Source organism: Papaver somniferum, chromosome 7 (assembly GCF_003573695.1).
Source record: "Papaver somniferum cultivar HN1 chromosome 7, ASM357369v1, whole genome shotgun sequence".
Classification (NCBI taxonomy): Eukaryota; Viridiplantae; Streptophyta; class Magnoliopsida; order Ranunculales; family Papaveraceae; genus Papaver; species Papaver somniferum.
Genome location: NC_039364.1, coordinates 2,261,601 through 2,288,291, shown reverse-complemented (window position 1 = coordinate 2,288,291; position 26,691 = coordinate 2,261,601). Strand labels below are relative to the sequence as shown.

Genomic DNA, 26,691 nt, shown 5'->3' with positions numbered 1-26,691 from the left:
GAAAACTAAGGTACGAAAATGCTCGAGTTCTCAGCGGGTAGATTGTGCTCATCTTTCTTGTTGATTGTCTTACATTTTTATATTTTGAAGGCGTATTGCTATTGATTGGCTTTCACCTGGAATCAATAAAACAAAATAGCTTGTTATTCAACGGTTACTAATAGCAAAAATTCAGAGAAATATGAAAAGGTGCATACTTGCGCAATGCGCTATCACCCTAGTTTGCTGTAAATCTTAAAACCTTCTTAGCAATTAATCGACATGAACTAACAAAAACCTGAACACAACATCCCTCGGAACTGTATCAACGAGTTTTATGCTCTATAACAATTATTTGCAAGCCCACGGTATATCTGGTAATAATTTAAAGGTAGACTTTAGCTCAAAATAGATAAGAATTTCTCCTCTAGAACGTATCAAATAAAACAACAAGATGTCTGCAAAACACGATTATGAGGCTTCCAATAAAAATGAGGTTTCTCAAATTAATGTAAAACATAGTATAAGTTTTTTAAGCATGATTCATGAAACCCGAATCATCAAATAACTGAGTATAAGTTTTTAAGCATGATTCATGAAACCCGAATCATCAAATAACTGAGGGAGATGGAGTCTCCCACACGTCGAACATATTTTTTTCACTATGAAGAACAAAAAGTCGATCGCCACCAATTGAGAAGTCACGAATTTCACCTCCAGGACTTCCAAAACTAGATGTTAATTTCCAGTCAGTCCACGAAAACACAGAAATACCATCCTTCCTGGAATAAATAACCTGTCCACCATGTAATGCTAGTTTAGGTCCTTTACGTTAATAATAATAATAATAATAATCAGGTCGTACATAGTTTCGGTTTTCCTCCCTCTTTCTAAGGTTCCATCTAATGCTACCACAGGTAGTTCTCCAATCCATGGAATTACTTTTTTCGACTGCAATTGCACCATAAATAACTTCTTCTGTGCGATTGAATTCCCTGGACCAAGACCAAACCATACGTCTATCTCTAAAATCTAAAAGACTAATATGCCTATGACCGCTCAATGGGAACAAAACCGAAACCAGTAAACAATTACTTCCACCTAGCCATTCAATCTTATTAGCATCACCAAGAGGCCAATCAGAACGTGCGTTAAAAGAATCAATCTGTTAAACTTGATCCCAAACTCCAATGCCATCTTCCGAGCTTGTTCCTCCGTAGCATGCAAATATCTTATTATCAGAGTTAAAACATAAAGCTCCAGCAGTTTGGGTCTTAACCTCAAACCTGTGCCTTAGATCACCTGTTGACGAACTGAAAAGACTCATTCCTTCATATCCGCACCCAGTAACCACAATATTCTCTGAATCAACCAACGCAATATCGTTCACTATTCCACAATGAAGATTTAATGGTTGTTGTTTTTCGAGCATCCAATTATAGACATCAACATTGCTACCATGAGCAACAGCACAACCTCCATGAGGACTAGCCCGTATTGCAGTACAATTGTCGTGTGGAGCAGGACCCTTAACCGAACTCTTTAATTTTAACTTGTTAGTATCGAACCTGCCACACTTTGCAGCTCTAACGTTCTCAAGAAGACCATAATAGAGAGCTTCTTCATAAACAAAATTTTCAGGCATGTTAAGAGGGACATGAAGCTTACCTGTTCTTAGAAGATTAAGAAGAACAGAGAAACATTTGGGATCTCGATCGATGAAGTATTCATCATTAAATTCTCTTGGCCGAAGGTTCCATTGATCATCAAACATGGCTCCAAACATAGAATTTCGGCCTGCGTTTGCAAGTGTCGGCCTGCGTTTGCAAGTGTCGTCGCAGTCGTTTCAAAGATTTTTCCTCCAACATTGAACCTCACCTTGTCAGTTTGCATTCCCATATTTCCAGTTGAGATGTTCAACATTGAAACTTAACTTGACACGGCTTGTAATGTGTCCGACCTATATAACCATCTCATACAACAAGTTTAGAAGTTTCCTTAAATTTGGAGTTCTTGACCATGGGTGGGTTCTATTTCTGTTAACAAGTCCTTTTTAAGGAAACAGCCAAATCAGGAATAATCAGGAGGGCGGTCTTAAAAAGATCTTCACTATGGAAAAATCGATTTTTGGATAGTTCGTTCAGACTGTTTCTGTTATTCTTGCCACTGGTAGTGGTATGGACTGGAGTAGTAGATTAGTAATACATAGCCTCATGAACAAATGGAGGTTATTGGTTCTGGATTGTGGATTGTGGAGAGTAAAAGGTTTTTTTTTTCCTTTTTTTTTTAGGCAATAAATGGCTTCCACTGTTGTTCTTACATCATTTTCTGGGTTGATGAGTAAACAAAATTCTTCGAGTTTTGCAAATAGCATATATTTTGTGAAAGTATCTTCTTTTAGAGGACTAATAAGTCCCTCATGAGGAAGGAATTTGAGTTCTGATGGCTATGATGCTGCTCAATCTCAACCTGCGTCGAAAGGAAGTCCTCTCTCTTGTGTAATGAATTTATCTGAATGTAATATCAAGATAAAAAAAATGGCCTATTTTCGGTTTCGTGTTCTATTTGATGTGGATTTTTTTTGTGTTGCAGTGATAATTCTCTGATTTTTTGTAGATTTGTCAACTTCATGTAGCTCCCTGACAGAAATAGCGTGTATCTACATATAAGACTATATAAACAGGAAAGCAACGCTCTTCATAGTGTTCATCCGATTAGCATTCATGCTATGAGTCTCTGGCTAGCACTAAGGATGTTGCCGGCATAGTGGAACAGGTAAATATATCACCCTTCATCTTAAATTCATATTGTGATTTACATTAGTTCTTAGTGTCTGGGATTGTGATTCTGAAGCAATTGTCGGTGACAACAATTATTATTTTTTTAGAAACGATAACATTATTCATGATTGTGCTGTTTTGAGAATATTCTTCGAGGCACTTGATGAGTTAAAACTAATGTCGCTAGGTAATGAGGCAATATACCATATAAGGTCGTAGTGCTTTCCTTGATGACCTAAGCGACTTGGTGGGTATCTTTGCGATAAAGTTTTGGCTACTATAGGAATACAAAGTGAACCTTGCTAAATATTAAATTGGTTTGTGATTGAAACATTTGCCAAACATCTAATATATCATCACGGATTACCCAAGGACGAGTTACCTAAGGAGCAAAAAACCAAGAAGGAAATAGTGAAGGTTACACAACTTATGTTTTGGTTTCAATGGGTTGAGATGAGCTTGGGTGTAGCATTTGAGGTATATCTCTTCTTAAATTAAACTACAAGATGCCGACAAACAAGTATGACCTATGATATCGGCATTGGAAATAGTTAGAGCATTTTTGAATATACATTAGTAAAAAGTGTTACAAAGCCAATTTTATATAGGAGAAATCACCGTTGAGTACTCCTATACTCACAGATGAATATCTTAATATGGTGATTCCAGAAATTATTATCCCCAATAGTTGTCATTAGCAATAATTAGTTTGTGGAATGTCTTTTAAGTTCAGTTCGTTTAATATACTGGCTTCTCAATTAACTTGGGTTGCTATATTTTTGGTGATTATAAAAGCACAATATTATAGATGAAGGGTGAGGTTTCCTGGAGTCCTAGAATAGTCAGACGACCACGACTTTGTATGCAATTGCAATAATCATTATTAACAATTTCATTTTCAGGCTCAGTTTGAGAGTATGACTACTTGTAAGGCTAAGAATATTGAAATGTTGCCAAAAGTTAAAAACTTGCCGAAAGCTGATTTTTTTTTTGCACTGAAGGTTGCCGATAACATCTCGGGCCAATGATAAGTGCAAGTCCTGGCAATAGGAAGGTTCCTCTACTTTCTTTTTTTGTTAAATGAATTATGAAATGGGTATCCTTTATTGTTGTTTGTTTGTATAGGTGATTTAATTTTAACTTCACTGCTGCAATTTGGTTTTGATGTTAGATTTCAATGAATTTTGCACGTACTGATGTTACTGAATAAGGCACGAGCTATAAAAAGATTGGAATCTCAAGCCGTAATATCTGGCCCGACATTATATAGAATTGTTGGTTTTTCTATTTCCCCAAGCAAGTAAGTTATTAACTATTTGATGATTGGGATAGGTGGGATCACGTAGACCTTATTTCGATGTATTAAGGTACACACTACTGTTGTGCAATTCAAGGAAATGGGACATTTTGTGAAATATAGAGTGTTTGACAAACCTATTTTGATGCATACCCTGATGTTACGAAAGAACTGTAAAGCTATCTAAAATGTCGCGGGTAATATTAAAATGGCTTTGGTGTTGTGTGTATCCAGGTCGGAATCTTCATGGTTTGATATTGTATATATAATTTGAGTCCAATTTAGAGAGATGTGGTTGAAAGATGAACAAAGATCGAAAGCTTGAGTTCTAGAGCTTCTAGCCCCACTTGAGAGAATATAGACCAATAATAATCTCGGGTTTTGAGATTTTTTTGATGTTTTTTGCAGCGCACCCTATGGAGTGGGTGGTCAAAACCCACGCTTATATACACAAGACACAAATCGTATCTTCCTATGCTCTCATCTTTATCCCTTTGCAAAACCGAAATCATATCTTCCAATATCTCTTCTGTAACCGCAAAATGTATCTAAATATCATCTCTTTCTATGCCTCACCGCTGAAGCTATGCCTCTTTAAGTTTGTTGTTTAATATTTTGATTTAAAGAGTTTGTTGTTTAACTACTCTCCGTCTGTATCATAATCAGGTTGTGCAACGATCATAATCAGGTGTTGTAATGGTGTGCACCAGTGGAAGAGGAAGGCGTGGAACTGCAGCTACTGTGAAGTCTACGCCACTATTGACGAAAGTGGAAGCACGCCATAATCGCTATTTACGGAAAGCGGTAATTAGACGCAAAAAACCATTACAGAAGCATTTGCTTTTTATGCAACATCTCCTATATTACTATGGCAGTCAACTGACAGGTATTATTCGTTTCTTTGTATACTATTGTCAACATCTCCTATATCAGGGATTTGTCTGCATACAAATATATTAAAGGTTTAGATTAGATCAGCTACTTCATGGTATAGTATAGTAACTCTCGAAAGTGCTATTAGGGATTTGCTAACACAGTTTATTTGGTTATTTGGTTACATAAGTTCCATTTTTAAACATCAGGCCATTGTATATGCAAAGGATATATGCAATTATATATATATATATATAATAAGTATTACTATTGTCAACAGTTCATGAAAAGGAACTCGTTAGGGAGAAAGGGAAGGTTCGGAAGGAAAAGCTCGATGCTAAGAGGGCATTACAACATTGGTTGCTATTTGATGAAGCGATATCATTGGAATCAAGTTCCGACGACATATCAGATGAGGATGAGATGCCTCGGTTTACAGACGTGGAGGTCGAGCATTCTATATGTAAGATACATTTTGTTCTTTTAACCAACAAATCTAAGTTCAATTGTATTTTGTGGCCACTTATAATAGACTGCTAACTATATTTCTGTGACGTGTGAAGTTTTCACAGCATTGGGTATTAAAAGATATGATTTTGGAGGACCATAACATACTTGCAAGTATTATGGTGCTATACTGTGGCACCAAGAGAGGTCTAAAGGAAGCACTGTTAACCCCGAATTTAGCATATGTTGTTCTAAAGGGAATGTCAAACTCCCTCTTCTTAGAGATTCCCCAGAATATCTAAAGAAATTTTTAGACTTTGATGGTGGAAAAATGTAAAGGAAGTTTAGGAACTTGATCCGGGCATACAACTTTATGCTTGCATTTACCTCAACTGGAGCAAGATTTGATAACAAACATCATAGGAGAGGTAAGGGACCCTGGACGTATAGAATTCAGGGTCAAAGCTATCAAAAAATTGGTTCCCTGGTGCCTCCAAAAAACAAGGATCCAAGATACAACCAGCTCTATATATGTGATACGGAATTGGCACATGAAGCTTTGCGTCGGGAGACCGTATTTTTTAAACAGGCACAACAGGATGAATTGGGAGTAGATTGTGCGCAGAAAAAGATAGGCCATGAATCAAAATCTTCTAAGAAGAATGATAGTGAATTGGACTTGGACGTCATCACAAATTTAATCACTATGATGGACCAACATAACCCGTATGCAAAGACATTCAGGATGGCTAAGCATCGAATGCAATCCCAACCCGCAGTCGAATTGCGGTTAAGAATCATTAGTCGGCGGCAAAGGGATGTGAGGCAATATAACTTACCAACATGTTCCGAAGTGGCAGCTTTAATAGTCCAGACTCCTACAGATGATGATGTGTATAGCGATATCATAGTTGAACATAAGGAAAATGGTTATACTAGAATCAAGGAGATACACCCATGCTATATGCCTATGCAGTTTCCTATTTTATTCCCTCGCGGTGAGGATGGTTATAACGTTGATACTGCATACGGTAACGTAAAGATAGGAAAAGATGGTGTACTCAGAAAGCGTCAACAACTTATTATGAGAGAGTATTATGCATTTAGGCTACAACAGAGAATCGGAGAGGGACAAACTTTGATCAACGGTGGTCGTCTATTCCAGCAATATTGTGTTGATGCGTATGCATGTATTGAAGAGTGTCGACTTAAATGGGTCAGGAAGAACCAAGAACACATAAGAGATGATTTACACTGTGGATTGAAAGATTCACTGCTAAAGGGAGATTCATCTATAAAAAAAGGGAAGAGAATTGTGCTGCCATCATCATTTACCGGCGGACCAAGGTATATGATGCAGCACTATCAAGATGCCATTGCAATTTATCGACGTATTGGTGTTCCGGATCTGTTTATAACATTCACTTGCAATCCCAAATGGAAGGAAATTACAATGGCTCTAACACCAGGTTAGCGACCAGAGGATCGACCAGATATTGTTGCGAGGGTATTTAAGCTAAAGATAAAGCATCTGATGGAGGTTCTACGTACAAAAAACATTTTGGGAAAATGAAAGGAGGTATTTGTGTTTTTGTATTTAATATTGCAATTTTAATTAAAATCTACTTTGCATTTTTACTGAAGACCATAGCAATGAACACCATTTAAGCTGATGCGTTTTTAACGAGTTGACCACATCCAACCTTATTGTTCACGTAAGGTGGATATCCATATCCAAAACATTCCTAATATGCATTCCTAAAACTGCACAACATCATAATCAATATATAAAGTTGCCGAGACCCATGGTTGCAGACAATAGGTATAGAGTTTTAATTGTTCTTTACTTTGGTTCTAATTTAAATATTTTTTTACGCAGCCATTTACTCTATTGAATTTCAGAAAAGGGGGTTGCCGCAATGCCCATATACTATTATTTCTGGAAAAGAAGGATAAACCAGAAACTCCGTCCGATATAAACAGAATTGTCACCGCTGAAATACCTGACAAGGAGAAGGATCCTGATGGTTGTCAAGCTGTTGTGAACTACATGTTGCATGGACCATGTGGAGTATTAAAAGAGGTTTCACCATGCATGAAAGACAAAATGTGTTCAAAACAATACCCAAAAGAGTTCAGTCGCGATACTAATATTGACAAATATGGGTATCCAATTTACAGAAGACGCGATAAAGGTAGGACTGCAGTTAAGGATGGTATCGAGTTGGATAATACATGGGTGGTGCCTCACAACATAGACTTGATCGTGCAGTTTGATGCACACATAAATGTGGAGGTGTGTAATTCAATAGGGGCATTAGTTAAGTACTTATTCAAGTACATTAAAAAGGGTAAAGATCGGGTGACAATTGTAATCGAGAAAGATCCAGAACGCAGCGAAGATTCCGGGGAAGAAGAGGTATTGATTGACGAAATCAATAACTACTTGGATTGTCGTTATATATCTTGAGCAGAAGGGTGTTGGAGGATTTTCGATTTTGACATTCAGTACCGTGATCCATCCGTTGAGCGTCTTCCTTACCATTTGGAAGGTGAACACCAAGTAATATTTCGTGATACAGATGTTTTAGAAGATGTCTTAGACAACCCAAGTGCGAAATGCACAAAATTTTTGGAATGGTTTGAAGCAAATAAGAAGTATCAAGAGGCAAGGGATATAACTTATGCAGATTTTCCATCTGAATTTGTTTGGGACAACACTATTAAAGAATGGCGACCAAGGATAAGAGGGAATGCTGTGGGCAGGTTGTACAACGCTCATCCGAGTTCAGGAGAAAGATATTTCCTCCGTTCCTGTTGAATGTTTGCAAAGGTGCACGCAGCTACGAGGAACTCAAAATTGTTGGTGGGACTACTCATGCTACTTTCCGAGACACATGCGTGGCTCTTGGATTGCTCTCATATGACAGTGAATGGCATCTCAGACTAATAAAAGCATCGACATATAGCACGAGAAACTTGCTGCGCCAAATGTTTGTTGCAATGTTAATTTTTTGTGAGGTAACTGATCCAAAAAGATTATGGGAAGAAAACTGGAGTTTGTTATCTGAAGGCATGGAGAAACAAGAGAGAAATAAAAGACGCAATTTACATATGGATCTTGATGAAGCCGAGTTGAAAAATCTAACCCTAATTGACATCGAAGAGATAATGGGGAGAAATAGCAGAACTCTTAAGGATTTTCCATCGATTCCTTTCCCAAACAAAGAAAAACAATATGATTACAAAAATAAATTAATAGATGAGGAACTAGCTTATGATACAGAAAAACTACGGAATGAGCATATTAGACTGAAGAATGGTTTGAATACGGTTCAGCGAGAAATATTTGATGTTGTTAGCCAGTCAATTAAAAAAGGGGACGGTGGATTATTCTTTGTTTATGGGAGCGGTGGTACTGGAAAAACTTATCTTTGGAACACCATAATAACCGGCTTGCGTGCAAAATCCAAAGTTGTCCTGGCTTTTGCATCATCGGGTATAGCATCACTGTTGCTTCCCGGGGGAGGACTGCCCATTCTCGGTTCAAGATACCAATAACTTTGGAAGACAACTCCATATGAGATATTAGTCATGGAACTCAGTTGGCAGGGTTGATAAAAAAAGCTGAAATAGTAATCTGGGATGAAGCACCGATGATTCACAGACATGCTTTTGAAGCTCTAGAACGAACGGTGAAAGATCTCATGAATGAGAGAAAGGACAAGACAAAGGAAAAAGCGTTTGGCGAAAAAACTCTTTTGTTTGGAGGAGATTTTAGACAGATATTACCGGTAATTCGTGGTGGAAGCCGAGAAAATATTGTCGATGCTTCTATTAGTAGGTCAAGGTTATGGAAACATTTCCATGTATTTGAGTTGTCTGTGAACATGCGGTTGTTGAATGGAAATTGTAATTCTGCTGAAAAACAATCAATATCCGAATTCAGCAAGTGGATTTTGGATCTTGGGGATGGAAAACTACCAGCAAAAGCAATAAAGGGTGAGGACGATGAGCCAACTTGGATTAAGATACCCGATGACCTGTTGATTGAGAGTGGTGAAAATCCCATCGAAACTATATTTCAGGCCATTTATCCTAGACTGCTTGATAAAATTGAGGATCAGGATTATCTAAGGAAGAGGTGCATCTTAACCCCGAAGAATGACATTGTAGACCAAATAAATGACTACGTGGTTTACATGCTTCCAGGTAAAGAGCACGGCTTTCTAAGTTCTGATTCAATTAGTCCAAAGTCGTACGATTTTGAAAATGCAGAGTTGTTATACAACCAGGAATATTTGAATAGTCAGAAACTATCAGGAGTACCTAATCATGTGCTTCGATTGAAGCTTAATGTACCAGTAATGCTTACAAGAAATATAAATCCAAGTGCGGGTCTTTGCAACGGTACAAGACTTATTGTTACCAGGATCATGGAAAGAACTATTCAAGTTAAGATTATAACTGAAAGTGCTGCTGGTAAGAGTGCTGTAATTTCAAGAATAGTCATACAACCAACAGAGACGCACCTGCCTTTTATCCTGAGAAGGGCGCAGTTTCCTATTAAAGTATGTTTCTCAATGACAATTAACAAGAGCCAGGGCTAGAGCATCGACAATGTAGGGATCTATCTTCCGAACCCAATTTTCTGTCATGGATAGCTCTATGTTGCAGTCTCCAGAACAACTAGCCGAAGTGGATTGAAAATTCAAATTGATAAGACAAAGGATATCGTACCAGAAGGGTATACTCAGAATGTGGTGTACAGGGAAATATTCACAAATTTACACCAGGTCAGTAATATATTACTACTTTCTTTGTTGAGACTTATAGATAAATGATATGTTTAGTTATTTTACCTTATTTATATAACAACTTTACTTATAATTTTACCAATACAGAAGCATAAAACACACCAGATCCAGGAAATTTCATCTGATAGGAGTCACTTGGAAGGGGATCAAGAAACCGATGAAAAATGACACCATTGATCGAAGATAGTGGTGACGAATTCTCGGCATTCAACAATACAGTGATCGAAGATATTAGTGACAAATTCTCGGCATTCAACAATATAGTGATCGAAGATAGTGGTAGTGAAAAAGGAGATCAAGAGAGTGATGAAGAAATGGCATTGTTTGTCGAAGATAGTGATGACGAATATTAGGGATAAACAACACTGGAAAGTGATAATTATAAGGAACATCTGAGAATCATTACCTGTTTAATTTAATTTAATTTCATTTCCCTTTTAATTTTTTTTGTTTCGTTCGCAATGGAATTCCAAAGGCTCCAAAACTGTTTTTGTCAAGGATTTTTTTTTTTAAACCTTTATATATGCCAGATTGCTGAGAACAAATTAAATTTTGTTCAATAGAAATTTTGTGTAACAACTGCAGGTACAATCCTACGTCTAACATAAATGAAAATCAATAAATCCCTTATAAGAGACACCGATCAAAAAAAAGAAAAACTACAGAGTGAGACTGATAAATTGAACTGAATCAAGTATAGAAACATTATCATTCATAGAAACGTGCAGACTCATTTATACGTTCCCAAAAATAAGGATATGATAGATATCAATATATCTTGAAGATGACACAATATTCTTATCAAAATCTACACATTTCATAATTTGATTAACAAAAATTATATATACAATATTTATTCTTATCGAAGGCTAGCTATCTGATTTGTTACTTCTCCATCAAAAAGAAATAAATCATTAAACCATATTTCAAGTTAGTTTTACTAATCAACAAGAATAAGAACCAAAAGATGACAAAATTCAGAATTCTTCGAATATGGGATACCAAAAAATCAGACACCGACAAATTTTACAACTTTCATATGATTTTGCTCAATGAATCTGTAAGTTATTATATATTTTTTTAATGTAATTTATGATTAATTATTTTACAGAAACTAATGAAACAGTCAACAGGAAGAACAAATACATGCTTTCGTATCCAAAGATCATTACAAAAATCACGCCCAAAAACTTCAGGAGCAGAATCTGATAACTATCACCGGCTTCACAGTTTCGGAGATCAAACATAAATGGAAACCTATTTCAGGGAATCTGATATTACACTTCACCGACCATACACATGTTACCGTGGAGACCATGGACAACAAAAAAATCCCGATGTATGGATTTGTTCTAACGGATCTAAAGGAACTCAATGAAAGAAACAACGACTTTACTCATTATACAGGTGACTTATTAGACATCACCTTTTTGTAATTTCTTATATCACTTTCTTGATTAATTAGTTTCTTATACCACAATATTGTTCATGTAGATGTCATGGGAATACTGGTGGGTATATCGGAATCAACATTTGGATCCCAAACATCTAACCAGTCTGTAATTACAAGGGAAATTTTAATACATGATGGATACGGAAACTTGACTAGAGTTACTCTCTGGGGAGATGCTGCTAGACAAATCAAAGAAAAATATTTAGATGATACCGACAGATACATCGTTCTAATAATCACTTCAACCCTGGTGGAGAAATTTAATAGTAAGCCATGATAACTTATTCCAAATGATAACACATATATTTATAAGATGAAATAATTATTAATTAATTAAAATTTTCAGATATGTATTGTCTTTCCACGACAATTGCTACAAAAATATTTGTGGATTTGTCCATACCAGAAGTAGATGACATGCAAAACAGGTAACTATTAGATCTGTTTGCTAAAATGGATTGTTTTGATATGATTAGACTACATATAAAGACATTAATATTTTTCAACGAATAGATGTGGACCTTACTTGCCAGTAAAGCTTATTGATTACGAAAGGAAGCAAGAAAAACCAATAAAAGAAATGCTTTTTCAAAACAGAATGACGCTACGAGAAGGATGCAGATTAATCCACAATGAAGAGAATTTGGAAAGATTCACACATACTTATAGTTGATTGGTAACAATATAATAAGATCATTGGTTCCTAATGTAATATACAAAACAGGGAATGATCTTTACTTGCAAGGGAAAAATAGTTCGCATTGTATCGAATTCAACGTGGTATTATTTAGCATGTCCGAAGTGCAATTCAATGGAAAACACGAGCTTAACTGGAAGAGAATGGGGTGCCCCATGCGATTGCACGATCAAAACACATGTACCAAGGTAACAATATTAATGCAAACATCTTACCGTGAAACCAAATTGCATTAAGATACTAAAAAAATGACTGGTGGAATGCTTACGCAGGTACAAGTTAGAATTCCGAATACATGATGAATCTGGAACTGGGACTGGAACATTTGTTATCGTGGGATCGATTGCTGAATCTCTTTTAAATGACAATGCATGGATCTCAAAGTTTATGCGATATAATGCCATGATGAAAATGGTACATTACAACCATGGCAATACATAACATGCTTACTGATTTTGCTACCATATGATAACATCAAACTAAAAAAAAAAATTGCAGAAAAGCTTGCAGAAGATGTATCTGAAATATTATTTACTTTGGATCGCACATACATATTCGAAATCCGGATTGTAGGGGAAAACCGAACTGTCTACCGGACTGTTTTTGTGCAACGCATATATCCTATCAATCATGAATAAGAAGATAAGTATCAAAGGCTACAAGAGGTTGAAAAACAAAAAATGCAACAGTACCACAAGCCGCAGACACCATCAAAATTTGATAGGACAATTGCGCATTTTTAAGATCCATTGACCCCTTTGAAAATCACGATTATGGAAAATACTAACTTTCAAGAAGAAACACAGAATGCTGGGATGAAGAAATTACAGGAAGAAAAACAAAGCACTGAGATGGAGACATATTAGAAGACAAATTATTTATAAATTGTTGGTTCAATTATTGGTTTGAGATTATTTCATAAATTATAAACCTTATGTTTCATTTATTTATTAGTGGAAGTTCATTATTTGTTTCGCAAATATGACTATTTAACTCAGACAGACTGAGTACAATAATTTCATCCATTTACATATAAAATGATCAATAACGTTGGAAACGTGTCATTAACAGTCCATGAAGAACCACTAAACCAATCTACGAGCCCATCAACTTAGTTGAGTCACTTAGTTTTTTGTCACTTAAAAGACTAATTCCAGCCATTTCCCTACTTTTCAGAGTATTGCACATTCCTACACTGGATGTTTTTGAGAAAATATTGCACATTCCTTCCAAATCTTCAAACATATTCAAATTCCTTTAAAATCTTCTACTAAATCTATATATCTAACTAAATTTTATTCGTACAAATCTATCAAAATGAAAAATATACTATCAACAAGAAAATATATTTCAGATATTACCATTTGTAATATTTTATTCGTACCAATCTGCTCTATCAAATGACCATTTCTAAAATCCTCTGCTAAATCTATATGTAACTAACTAAATTTTATTCGTACCAATCTATCTATTATATTCGTACTAATCTACCAATACGTGATTAACAAGAAAATAACCCTAAACAAGATTCGATTTATTCGATTTTTGTAGTTATCCGAATAAATGTTCGTGTATAAAAAGAATATGAGATTGCCAACATAAACTCACATCAACGCAGCAATCGTCTCTAATTGCAAACATAAAGAATCGCCTCAGTATACCTCCTCAATATCTTATTTTCTTCCTGCACGCTGAACAACATGAATAATCAAAAGAAGGTTATTTCAAAGAATAACAAAACTGCTACTGCTGGCAAAGGTATGTATTACTCATTCAAATCAAGTCATATGTTTCCACTAATATATAAGAAATCCGTGTTTGATCTGATTTACAAATTTTGTGTAACCATATAGAAAAAGCTATTGCGAAGATAGTCTATACACCCTTCAACGACCTGAGGATGAATCAACTCCAAAACATGACAGTGAAATATAAAGTTCTGAAAGTATGGGTATCAGAAAACAGGAAAACCGGTGAAGTTTGGAGCCTGGAAGCCCACATAATGGATGAGCAAGTGAGTACTTGAATTGTGTACATCTATATCCTTCTCAAGTTTACACATCTTGAATTGAGTACTTGAATTTTAAATGTCGAAAATTCCAGGGGACTCAGATGCGGATAAAGGTGAACAAAGATAACATCCATTTGTTCCAGGGAAAATTATTGGATGGAGGTGTATACTCCATCCAACGATTTACACTCCAAGTTCCCACCTGTGGATACAGAATAGTATCCTTCAGGTATATCATGTGGGTTAACAAATTTTCCAAAGTTCAACTACTAGAAGAAAATCCATCCAATTTCCCCACAAAAATATTCACTTTCTTGCCGCTAGAGATTGTGCCTAGCATAAACGGCGACAACCGATTCTATACAGGTAAAAACATAATCAAATTCTTAATCACTTCAAAAGTTATCATTCAGATCATAACATATCATTGATATATTTTGCAGATGTGATTGGAAGATTGCATTCTGTATCCAACGTTGTTGTGAAGCAAGTTCAAGAAATCTACGAAATAAGAGATGTCCAGACGAGAGAAATTTGCATAGCATACGACGCGTAAAACACGATATTTATTTTAAAATAAATTTTGATAGTGAATGAAAAAAAAACTAACACTTAATATCTACTGTAACAGGGGGAGAAATCGTGGTCCCAAGTTTACTCAAGAAGAGGATATAACTCTATGGAAAGCATATTTATTTCTTAGGGTAATCACTGGTGTTGTTATTTCTCATGACAGATCTTTTTGGGAGAACGTTTTTTCAATGTCCATTTCATTGACGGGAAACCCAGGAAACCGAGATGCTCGTCGATTGCGTGCTCGGTTTCATTCTATTAGGCTTGCAGTCCAGCCATTTCTTACTCTGGTAATAGAAATTGATCGAGAAAAGTTCAGCGCTGTAACTGAAGATGAAGTGATCCAAACAACTCTTGATAATTGGGAGGCATCTCACGGTAATCCTTTTCATTACGAAGCATGTTTCAGAATTTTAAAAGATGGTCCATCTCAAGCACATCGTTACTGCACTCGAGTGCCGCTGTCGGAATTTACAATGGAAGAAGATGTTGTTCTTGTTCGATGTTGGTTATATCGTATGGTGAGACCAATGAACAATGACAATTTTTGGGAAAGAGTATTGGGACATTTTGTAGCATCGCTGAACGAAGCCATAAGAAACAGTAAGAGCCTAAAACTAAGAATCACATTCATCACTTATGAAGTCAAACATTATACAGAAGTATTGTGGATGGTTCATCATAGCAATTCTGGATTATCCAACAAAGAAATGGAAACCATCGCTCGGACCAAGTTTACCGAAGAAAGTGGGAGAGAGTTTAGGCATTTTGAATGCTATGAACTTTACAGAGAGAATGTCGCTGGATTTGATGTAGTTTGATGTTTTTTTTTTGTGGTTTATTAAAATGTAGTTTGATGTTATTTGCAAGTTTAATAAATTGTAATAAATTTCACTTAATCTGAAGTGGAAATATATTTTAAAATATAAACATTTTCATTCATTGATATTACTGCCAATTCTTTTACAAGATATAAACTTAGACAATAATAAAAAACTTCAATAAAAATAAAGTACAAGTTTTGGCTTCCTTTTTATCTTAATTTGACGTATTTTCCATTCAACACGCTCTTCGACAGTTTCACATTTGTTTTTGAATTTTTTGTTGTTAACTTTCAAAACTGGAGCTCTTCTTTGCCTTTAGCGGAACATTTTCTTGGAGCAACTTCTAAAACTTGCACTTCACTTTTACAATTTTCAATCTTTTAAAAACTCCCACATATCTTGGAAATAACAGCTTCAAGTTTTGCATCGCAAAAAAGTGTGATTGCCTTTTCAGCCATTTTAGAAGAGAAAATTCAAGTGAATTTGGTGTGAGTGAATTGTTTGAAGATGGTGGTAATTTACAGAGGTAAAATGTGAAATTCGAATTTTAAAAACTACCGTTTGGCGTTAAAAGCAAAAACGCCGGGGATATTACTTGTGAAGCCGCGTTTTTTCTTCTGACTCGAGCGTTTTTCTTTCTGACGCTAGAGTTCGATCTATGGACTCTAGCGTTTTTACCTAGACCGCACGCCTATTGATCTAATGCCCAGTGCTTTACCATAGTGGAAAACCTAGTTTGGCCATCCATTGGCTCAACAAACGAATGGATTTGTTCATTCCCATAGGAAATGCTCTATGCATTGTGGTTGCTTGGAAAACTCTTTGTTTAGCTGTTACAGAAGGCCGCCTCAATATAAGATTTTTAGTAAGTCCGAATAATGCGGCGTTGATGAAAACCACTTGGAAAATAATGGTTGGGGATTCAGAATGGTGCAGGTTTATAAAAGCTTGTTTTACAACTGGTGGTCGCTTCAAAAGAGATATATATGATTAGATATATATAATTATGAGGTTAGTTTTAATTTAAAGTAAAATAAAGGGTAAATGTGTATTTCCCAATTTTAAAACATCCCTTATAAATATAGGGTGGTTGGCGTAATAAGACCATGGTCCCTAAAAAAATGGTTCTTTTCTTACGCTGATCGCTCGTATGCTACGACTCTTTGGGCTTGGATTGACATTCAATTTATGCAAATACAAATAACTCAGATTACATGATTGGACGGACCGAATAATGCCACGTCATAAGTTGCTAGTTAAAATCAAAAGCAAGGGTAGTAGATAACAATAATCCTCTAGCTCCCCCTTGGTAAAATCTAATCCTCATTTCCAACGCACTCTGCTTCATCTTCTTCCCCATTTCAAAACCCTAAACCCCAAATGCTAACCTCCAATTTCACCCACCCCAATTCCTTAAACCCTAATCTCTCATCTCTCCAATGGCCGCAAAATCCACTCTTCAAATATCAAATCCCACACTACAAAAAACCCCTAAAAATCCATTCTTTCTTCACTCAAAACCCCCAAATTACACCGGCTTCCCACAAAATCAACCACCTTAGAAACCCCAGTGTCTCCGCAGGCCGCAGTAAGAAAAAACCCGGAGGCCCATCCACCGGAAGAATCGAAGGAAACGCCGATGTCCGCCGTGAAGCGAAACGAAACGCCCGTCGGAAAAACAAAATCTATGCAGAGAATTTCTTTTACAGATTGAAAAACCCTCATAGAAATCAAGCTGATAATTTCACGGAAGATGAATTGCAGATGGTTGGGTTGGGGTATGATAGAATGGTTCGATTCATGGAGAAAGACGATCCCAATCTGAAACATCCACACGATTGGTACAAATACGGGGAGTACGGTCCGTATTCGTGGCGGGGGATAGTCGTAGGCGATCCGGTTCGTGCTCATTTATGGGAAGAAGGTGTTACCATGATTCAAGAAGTGAATAGTCATGAGGAATGGGAAGAAATTGAGAAATTTGATATGGCCACGGAATTTAGTGAGCGATTGACTGTTTTGGATAAGAAAATTGGGTTTCACCATTACTGGGTGTTTGTGCGGCATCCGAAATGGCGAGTTACGGAGTTTCCCTGGCAGCAATGGACATTGGTTTGTGAAGTGGTGATTGAATCAGGTGAGAAGAGATTGGATAAATGGAATTTGATGGGGAGGTTAGGGAATAAGACGCGGTCGTTGATTACGCAATGTGCAGCGTGGATGAGGCCGGATATAATTTATGTTAAGCGGCCGGTGTATCAATGCAGGTTTGAGCCGCAGAGGGATTTCTTTAAAGGGTTAGGTCCATTGGTTGATCCGAGTACGGAGATGAATTTTATGTTTGAATTGAGGCATGATGATGGGAGAGTTGAAATGTGTACATATTTCACTGGGTTGTGTAAGATTGTGAGGGTGAATCCGAAAGCGTTTGTGGATGATGTTGTGAATGCGTATGAGAAAATGAGTGATGAGAGGAAGGATAAATGTTTGGAGTTTTTGTTGTCGAATCATCCATATGAGCTATTGCATCCTTATACGAAAGAGTGGAAGGCGAAATTGGAAGAAATGGAGCTGGGGTGTGATGCTCCTGATGAGGATGAGGATAATGTGAGGGATAAGGGCGAGAAAGAAATTGTGGATTGGTTTGAAGTTGAGGATGGAGATGATGAGAACGAGGATGATTTTGTGATCGAGGACCTTGAAGGAGGAGTGGATGGCAGTGAGGATGAGGATGAGGAGAATGAAGAGTCTGAAGATGAGAAAGAAAGCGTAGAAGAGAATGAAGAGTATTGGAAAGAGGAGTTTAATAAGGCGGTAAGAAGTTCAGATGCAATGGAAAGTTTTGTTACAAGAAGTGTTGAGAAAACTACAGCGTATTACAAGCAGCAAATGAAAGCAATGGAAGAAGAGAAGGAGGAGAAACTTGGTAGATTATCGGAAATGGCAGAGAGGAAACAAGAGACTGTGAATGAGAGTAGGAAAACAAAGATGAAGCAAGAAGAGTGGAAGATTGTGGGAAGTGGACCGAATAGGAGGAAAATAAAAAAGAGTAGAATTCCGCCCGAGTTGTTTGTAAGAGCAGCTGTTCGACCATTTACTTATAGGAATTTAGTTAAAGAGATTGTTCTTATGAGACATGGAATCATTGATGGTGACCTTTGTGTGAAAGGTTAAAAGGAAATTATCGGTTTTCTTTGTTTTTGATCTATGGTTGTGTAGAGGATGAAGAACTCCATAGCGAAATCAGTTTGTTCGTTGGTTAAGTATTGCCTTACTCATGTAATTGATTGGTCTCATTTTGCTTTAGGAAAGCAGAGCAATTCTATTGGGTTTGTTTACTAGTGATAAGATTTGCATTTCTGTTTCCGTGGTTCTTCTTTGTCAATTTTGTAAACATGGAAGTTACTGTTAAGACATTAAGGGGTAGCCAATTTCAAGTCAGGGTTCCAGCTACTGATAAGGTAATCCTTTATCTTCAGCTTTTCTTTCTATATGTGGTAAATGTGTTTTATGGTTTTATGCTTTTGAATGCTGGAAACAAGCACTTTGGACTTGTATATTAAATACCTTTTATTTGTTCATGTTTGTTATGATTTACTTTACATTTTGTGTTACTTTGGTAATCTTGTTTGTTGCGTAACAGACGCTTTTAATGCCCTTGGTTAGAAGACTGCAATGCTGTTTGCCTGAAGTGCTCAATTGGCGCCAGGATTCATTACTGCAAGTAATTTCTTCATACTGATAGACCTTGCCGGTCCTTGCCCACTCTAAAATAAGGTTGGTGCGAAATTTCAAAGAGGAGTTTGTTATCACTTTCTTAAGAGCCTGTCATTTAGAATTTAGTTATGGTCAGACATCCTTCATTTCACAATCTATTCCGTTTAGAATAAATTTTAGCTATAGGAAAAGCATGTTGGTTTATTATTTCAAATTTAGAGGTGTCTGGTAAAACTAGTTAAGGAAAAGCCTTATGGATATGAATATTTTCATGTCCCAAACAATCAACCACGAAAAACTTGGAAAAGACATTCTATGGTATTTCTAAGTTCCGTACTCTTCCATTTCCAAATCATGGAGAAAGTTGGACTGACTTTTGAACACCATAAGACTTCCTTTTCCAAGCTTTTCATGGACGGTGACTTTGGTATATGACTTGCTTTTAGGATGTTCAAATATTCAGTTCGGAATTTTCAGAAACTTCAAATTTGTAGAGGGTTCATGTTCTGTGTACTCTTTGCTGGTGGTTCAGCACGCGACTTCTTCATGTGCCACTATATATTATGTGATCTTTACCTTCGTTTCTTATGTGTATGGTAACATTATGACTAGTTACAGAGGTCTCCTGTCTCATTTCTGTGAATGTAGTACGTACAACCAAATATCATATATGAATGTCTTTAAGCTGGGTCCTGTGCCTCCTCCAGTGACCATGTACATCCATTCCAATGTATAGTCAATTCTGTTTGGAAATGAAAATGTCAGAGGATGCTTGTTGATAGCATCCTTGAGATTGTTCTTATGAGACTTGGAATTGTCGATGGTGACCTTTGTCAGAAAGGTTAAAGGAAATGGTCGGTTATTCTTGTTCTTGAGCAATGGCCAACTGGTCATGTAGAATATGAGTAACTCCACAAGGAATCGATTTCATTATTGCCTTGCTTATATAACTGATTGGTTCTCGTTTTGGTTAACATTAAAAGAAAAAATGCCATCCAGATACCAGCCTTGTATTGAAAAACAGAGCAATTCTATTGGGTTTGGTTTTCGGATACATTTTGTATTTTTCTTTCGAGCTACTTACGGATGATAAGATCTGCATTTTCTGTTTTCGTTAAACTGTAAACCTGGAAGTTTTGTTAAGATCAAAGACACTAAGACTTAGTCAAGCTGGTGAGGTAATTCTCTTCTATGTTTCATGCCCTTCTAATGACAATGAACTGAGCATATTTTGGTAGATTAATTGAGTAGTGTTAGTACGAAAAGTTTTGTGTTACTTAGGTTATCTGGTTTGCTTCATGACAGACACTTTTGTGGCCCTTGAGAAGATGCAATGCTGTCTCCTCAAGTGCTCAATTGGCGCCAGAATTTCTTGCTCCAGGTGACAGATTCCCACTGATAGACCTTGCAGGTATATTCAGTTCCTTACACACATTCAATTTTGGGTAGTAGCATGATATATATTTGTTTTGCTTACTTCGATAATTTGTCTTCGAAATCAGATACATGAAACAACTAGAGTAACACCTATTTAGCATACACACCTGAACGGAGAGACCGATCTGACTTCAAGTCACAAAAAAAGAAATCGCTTTGAATAAGTTTTAGAAATGTAGAGGCTAGTTAAGGGCAAGCCTTATGGTATTTCCATGTCCAAGCAATCAACCATAAAAAATTTGGAAATGCAAATTTTATGGTATTACGGAGTTCCATACTCTATCCTAAAAAGGGATGCTACTTCTCATTTGAGAATGTTTGAGCCCATGTTAATTCCAGTAATCCCTCAAACATGCTTTGGAAAGATATTGTACTGACTTTAGAACACCATAAGACTTGCTTTTCCAACCTTTTGATGGAAGGTGGCTCTTGACATGAAAAGTTTCTAAATTACATGACTTGCTCCTAGGATGCTTAATTATTCAATTTTCACAAACTCAAATTTGCAGTGCGCGAGTTCTACATGTGCCACTATATGTGTGATCTTCAGTATTCTTCACCTTGGTTTCTAATGTGTGTGGTAACACTATGAGTAGTTACAGAGATTTCCTGTATCATATATGACCAGGTACATATTACAGAGGCAGGAATGCCTTCAAGCTGGGATTTGTACACTACCTCCTCAAGTTACCATGTAGATCCATTACAATGTATAGTCAATGTTGTTTGTAAATGAAAAACGTCAGAGATGGCTTGTTGATAGCAGTCTTGCGACCCACTGTGACACCAAATTGCTGACAGTTGCAACAGAATAAGCTGCTGTCAGCTTCTGTGTACACTAGCACTAGGGTAGTTTCGTTCTCAGTTTTCAAGATTACAAGCTGGATCACAATCAACTTCTGCATTCACTAGCACTGTTAACTTCTGTATACACTAGCACTGTCGTCAGGTAGGTTGTTTTCTCGATGTTTAATAAGAAAAAAGTTAGAAAACAAGCTCTTGTGCAAGTGCAAGCTTGTTGCAGGCTACCTTAGGCTGGACCCTCTGGGACTCACTTCCATATCGATATGTAAAGTTGGTCTCCTCATTCACCCTTGACTCGGCCACATAGAAGGGCACCTGCCTAGTGTTCTCTCCGCTATGGCTCACTTCCAACCAGCAAGAAGAGCCGTCTATTGAAGGTTCGAAGACCTACCTGTTTAGTTTAGGTTTAAAATGTGACAGCCGATTGTCATAGTTTGACCCTAAACTGAACGGGCAGATTTTTGGGCGTTAAATAGAGTGGCTTCTGTAGCTTGCGGCGGAGAGAACCCAATTCTCATTTTTTTTTCTTCATCGGATCCCTTTAGCAGTAAGCCAACAGCATCAGATTTGTAATCTATGCCAAACCACATATACTGATGAAAATCTTATTCAGTGCACCATTTCAGTTTTCTTGTGTAGTTCCACAGGAGCATGAGCAGCAACGAGCCACACAGGTTAGGGCTTAATAGACAAGAAAAAGAAGGTCAAACAATGATAAGAGTGCCGTTTGTGGAGAATATGGAATGCAATAACAACCTAACTCATTGTTATCTCGGGTTCTTTGCTTTCAATGTCGTTACTTGGTTCATAAAGTAATACAAGGGTCGGTTTTTGAACTGAGCTTTTATCCTCATCATCGTTGGGCAGATATGGTTTATATGCAAAACCAATTCATGCCCTTCCAGTATAGTGTTAGTGAACTCCACAAATGAAATACTTGTCAGAGTTTTAGGTTGGCAGAACAAAGAGTTTATATGTGCGTCACGTGTGGTATATATGTGATACAGGTGTATCCATACTCCTCTTAAGAACTTAGTATACCTCAAGCTAATTTGAGGTAAGGATCCTATATTAGGAAGAAACCCTTATTTGGGAAGAATTCCTAGTTAGGAGGAGTTTTGTTTTAGGAAGAAAAGAATCCTATATTAGGAAGAAAACCTTATATGACCTTTGGATGTGCACCTGTAATTCAACCTAGGGATGCTGCTGCTAGATACATACTTCCTGCTAATTGACAGACACTCTGGTCTCACATCAGCATCTCTAATCGGATAGAGATTATTTTTTAACAAATCTTATTTCAGAACTTCTGCATTTCTAATTGATTGTTTGATTTTTAACAGAAATACACCACAAACGAATAAACAAAGCCAAACAAGCAAGTGAAGGTCCACCATCACCATCGTCACCACCACCGATGAAGGGATCTTTACTCTAGAGGAAGCTCGACAATGTCATACTTATAATCGTAGCCGTTGTCGCCACTAAAAAGGCCATCATTCTTTTTGTAAACTTTTGTTGTCCCATTTTTCAGGACGTCACGCTGAGTATATGAGAAGGGTATGTCATACGAACACCGTGTTGCCATCAAACTCGCTTTCACTCTACTCATAGGTGGCACAGTGATAGTGCGCACAGACCCCACTTCAACACTTTCCATCTCCGTTTCTCCCCAGTTCCAAGATTGGCTACGCTCAGCGGAAATCTCAAGCGAACCCGATTTTATGAGTGGGACACCAAGGGTACCAGTCAATTTGACGCTCCCTTTCCAGGTGGTACTGTTACTCAAATTAGTTGTTTTAATAACTGTCATCTTGAGATTTATTTGTGACGTTTGGGGATGTTGAGTTCTGTTGATCGAATCATCAGTGATAAGTGCAAGAGTTTTCTCATTGTAACGCCTTGCATCAGTAAGGTGATATCTGACGTTGGAGATCGTCCTTGTGAAAACAGGTTCCTCAATCTCCATGTAGCTGAACTCGTCCGGATAGCTGTGGTGTGTGGCGATGCAGCTGTCTTTACCATATCCTGTGTATCGCTTGCAAAACAAGCCGTTCTTCAGACATCGCATGGCGACGAATTTTCCATCAAGTGTTGTGGGTAAAAATACGGTGTTGGTGTCATGGACTTTGGGGCAAGCCTGCGTTAAGCATACCCAAGAATTAGGTTGCATATCCGTCCAGTAAGTGCCAAACTGAGTACTCTTCAGGCGTATGCCTCCATCGCGACTTGGAGACACCTCGAAGTCATAAATTGAGGAATTATCGGCTCTGGAACGCAAGTCCATATACCCATCAGCAAAGGCCTTTGCGTGGCTTTGGCTTTCTTTGAACTTGACCCTGATAAGGTCGGGCAGCGTAACGACAGATTCCCAGTCAATGAAGGTGCACACATCAACAGTCTTGTCATCTGGTTTCATTTTAGGCAATAAAGTCAAGCAACCGAGAAAATTAGCGGTATCGGAGTTACCGTTATACCTCCTAACATAGTTGCCGGTATTGACATGGCGAAGCCTAGCGACGCTGTTGCTGTTGGAATGCACGAAAACAGGCTGGAAGAGTGTGCAATGTTTTTCAGACTGATTCTCCTCAGGTTTAACGGCCATGGCAGTTATCCAGCTGTTGGGACCACCGGTTGTTGCCCAGTACTTGTTATTGAGCAAAGACCTGATATGAACGAGTCCATTTCCGGTGGTAGCTGGCACGACCTCGAATCTCGTCTCGAGCCCGAAACTGTGTTCTCCCTCGAACCTGAGGGTATTAGGTAAATTTGGATATTCTGTGTCGATTCGCAAATATCTATTGTTATCGTCTGATTGTATGATGACATACTTCGGTAGTGCTTTTGCCATGACAACAACAGGGGTCCGACTTGCTGATGGTACCAGTTATCAAGAGAAGTTGTAGACAGGAGTCTCTGCTGCTGCTGATTCAATTTCTGTGCGACTCTCAAGTAATTTCTTTCTTCTTTGTTTGTGTTTTTTTTTTTTGTTTCTTGGTTGAATGTTTCTGTGGTATTTATCTATCTTTGATTGTTCATTCGAAGATCTGAATAAGTCTGAACAAGAATTTTTACATTTAAGATCAACTTCCACCTAATTTATTGAAACGTCAAAACAAAGGAAACTTCTTTGGCATTTCTTAAGGAAAATTCAACACAAATACGGAGTCAAATAGGATGTGCAACTTGCCCACTAGCTAAATTGGGTGGCTCATCATGAATAATTGTGATTGGTTATCGTGTTACTTAAATACCTATCCACACAGATTTGGAATGCTTTTGTTCTCAAATGGAAGAAGAATTCTGGGTACTTATTTCTACTTTAAGATTTAAACCCAAGGTTTTAAAAAGCGTGAGGCGAAGCGCTCTCATACCAAAGCGTAAAGCGCTGCGAAAGCATAAAGCGAAAGCGAGTTTTTTGAAATATATAATATATATATATATACTTTGTGGGAACTAATATGTTATTTGTATTAGCCGAATTTATTTTGCTGGAACTTCTACCTGTCGCTCAAGATAGTGGGAACCTCAAAATACTTTGTCGCTCAGATAATTTTGCTAAAATACTTTGTGGGAACTAATCCTTCATTTAAATAGTTTAGATCTGCACCCGAACCTATGAGTGTCATAGTTTCAAAACGGTATTTTTTTCCTATGAATAGGGTGACTAAGGTGTACCACTTTTGAGTGATTACTTTATCTATTATATTAATGAATTGCATGTTTTCGATATCCTGGTTATTAGTAGGTGATTCTGGTTTATCTATATGTGTAGTAATATGAGCCTGATAGTTTTGTAAAATTTCATCAAAAGAGTTTTCTTCTTGTGAGTGATACTCACAGTCTACTGGTTTATGAAGTTCCAATATCTGGACTCTTTGCTTAAGACTTCTTAATTCCTCTTTAACTTGATTAACTTCTGCCCTAAGATCATTGACTGATGGTTCTTTTTTAATGTGATGATTTTTTACTCTTGCCATTATTTCCTTAAAACTATAAGGTTTGTAAGAAGTTTCGATTTTCTCTTGTTTTGGTGCTCTTTTAGCTACTTCAATATATGTTTCTAAAGCCATTCGCTTTGATTCTGGATTTTCAATTTTATCAATTAACTCTAATATAAAATTTTCTTCATTGGTGAGGACATTAATTCCTAGACTAGATATTTGTTTATGAAAACAATTTTTACAAGAACAACCATCTGTACATTCATCATCCTCCAATCCTGAAATTGTCCCTGAATCATTTTCTGAGGAGGATGATTCATCCTCTTCAGATAGATCGGAGTCCATTAAGAGGACTTGTTCTAATTGACGTTTGAGACCTTCGTCTAGATTAAGCTCATTTATTTTTTGTTTTGTACGACACTTATTACTATAATGCCCAATTTTTCCACACTTGTAACAGACCTGAAGTGACTTATTAGTCTTTTTATTTAATTATTGTGTCTTATTGTTGTTTTTCCTAAAATTGGGTCGTTTAGATTTCAATAGATACCTATTAGGATATCTAGTAGTTTTAGGATTGTTATGGGAAGGTGGTCGAGTACCTTTCTTCCTAGGTGTATTAGTATATCCAAATTGCTCACAAAAATCACCTAACTCTTGCTTGTTAGATAATTTATTCTTTTGTATTTGTCTATGTAGCTTTATGTCTGAGCATAAATCTAAACCTTCACATACAATTTCGGAAGATAGTTGGCCAAAAGTATATTCGCCATACTCAATACGTTGTTGAATATTTTTTGATTTTAGTCTATTTCTAAACCTTTCAGCAAACAGAGGGGGTAACCCTGAGACAAAATTCTCTTTCCAAAAATCAGAATTAGAGGAACAATCTTCTCTGCTAAACAATTTTGAGAAGAATACATCCTTGTACCTCTATTTCTCTTACCAAAACGTATTTTTTGTTTATGAGCCAGGTTAAAGTGCTTTGATTTTTATTAACAAATTGTTGAATCCATAGTTACTGGCTTTACTGGCCAA

The 26,691-nt window shown here is 37.0% G+C and overlaps 4 protein-coding genes and 1 pseudogene across 5 annotated transcripts; 3 read left to right on the top strand and 2 right to left on the bottom strand.

Moving 5' to 3' along the window:
* Positions 1 to 589: 589 nt before the first annotated feature.
* On the bottom strand, positions 590 to 1,878 carry LOC113300399 (annotated as a pseudogene).
* A 5,032-nt stretch (positions 1,879 to 6,910) lies between these two features.
* Positions 6,911 to 8,937, top strand: LOC113293891. Its single transcript, XM_026542336.1, has 4 exons — positions 6,911 to 6,916; positions 7,256 to 7,795; positions 7,886 to 8,142; positions 8,220 to 8,937. Exons 1-4 carry the CDS (start codon positions 6,911 to 6,913, stop codon positions 8,935 to 8,937), a joined length of 1,521 nt encoding a protein of 506 aa, XP_026398121.1.
* A 95-nt stretch (positions 8,938 to 9,032) lies between these two features.
* On the top strand, positions 9,033 to 10,361 carry LOC113293890. Its single transcript, XM_026542335.1, has 3 exons — positions 9,033 to 9,947; positions 10,041 to 10,172; positions 10,281 to 10,361. The coding sequence occupies exons 1-3, from the start codon at positions 9,033 to 9,035 to the stop codon at positions 10,359 to 10,361; spliced, it is 1,128 nt and encodes a 375-aa protein (XP_026398120.1).
* Positions 10,362 to 17,091: 6,730 nt separating this feature from the next.
* Positions 17,092 to 24,804, top strand: LOC113294436. Of its 2 annotated transcripts, none has more exons than XM_026542830.1 (5): positions 17,092 to 19,212; positions 19,418 to 19,528; positions 20,774 to 20,879; positions 23,053 to 23,481; positions 23,663 to 24,804. In XM_026542830.1, the coding sequence occupies exon 1, from the start codon at positions 17,132 to 17,134 to the stop codon at positions 18,923 to 18,925; it is 1,794 nt and encodes a 597-aa protein (XP_026398615.1). In that variant the 5' UTR covers positions 17,092 to 17,131; the 3' UTR covers positions 18,926 to 19,212; positions 19,418 to 19,528; positions 20,774 to 20,879; positions 23,053 to 23,481; positions 23,663 to 24,804. The 2 variants fall into 2 exon arrangements, with proteins under 2 accessions (XP_026398615.1, XP_026398614.1); XM_026542829.1 differs by having other exon boundaries at positions 19,395 to 19,528.
* LOC113293889 lies at positions 23,139 to 24,560 on the bottom strand. Its single transcript, XM_026542334.1, has one exon. The coding sequence runs from the start codon at positions 24,558 to 24,560 to the stop codon at positions 23,139 to 23,141; it is 1,422 nt and encodes a 473-aa protein (XP_026398119.1).
* Positions 24,805 to 26,691: the final 1,887 nt, after the last annotated feature.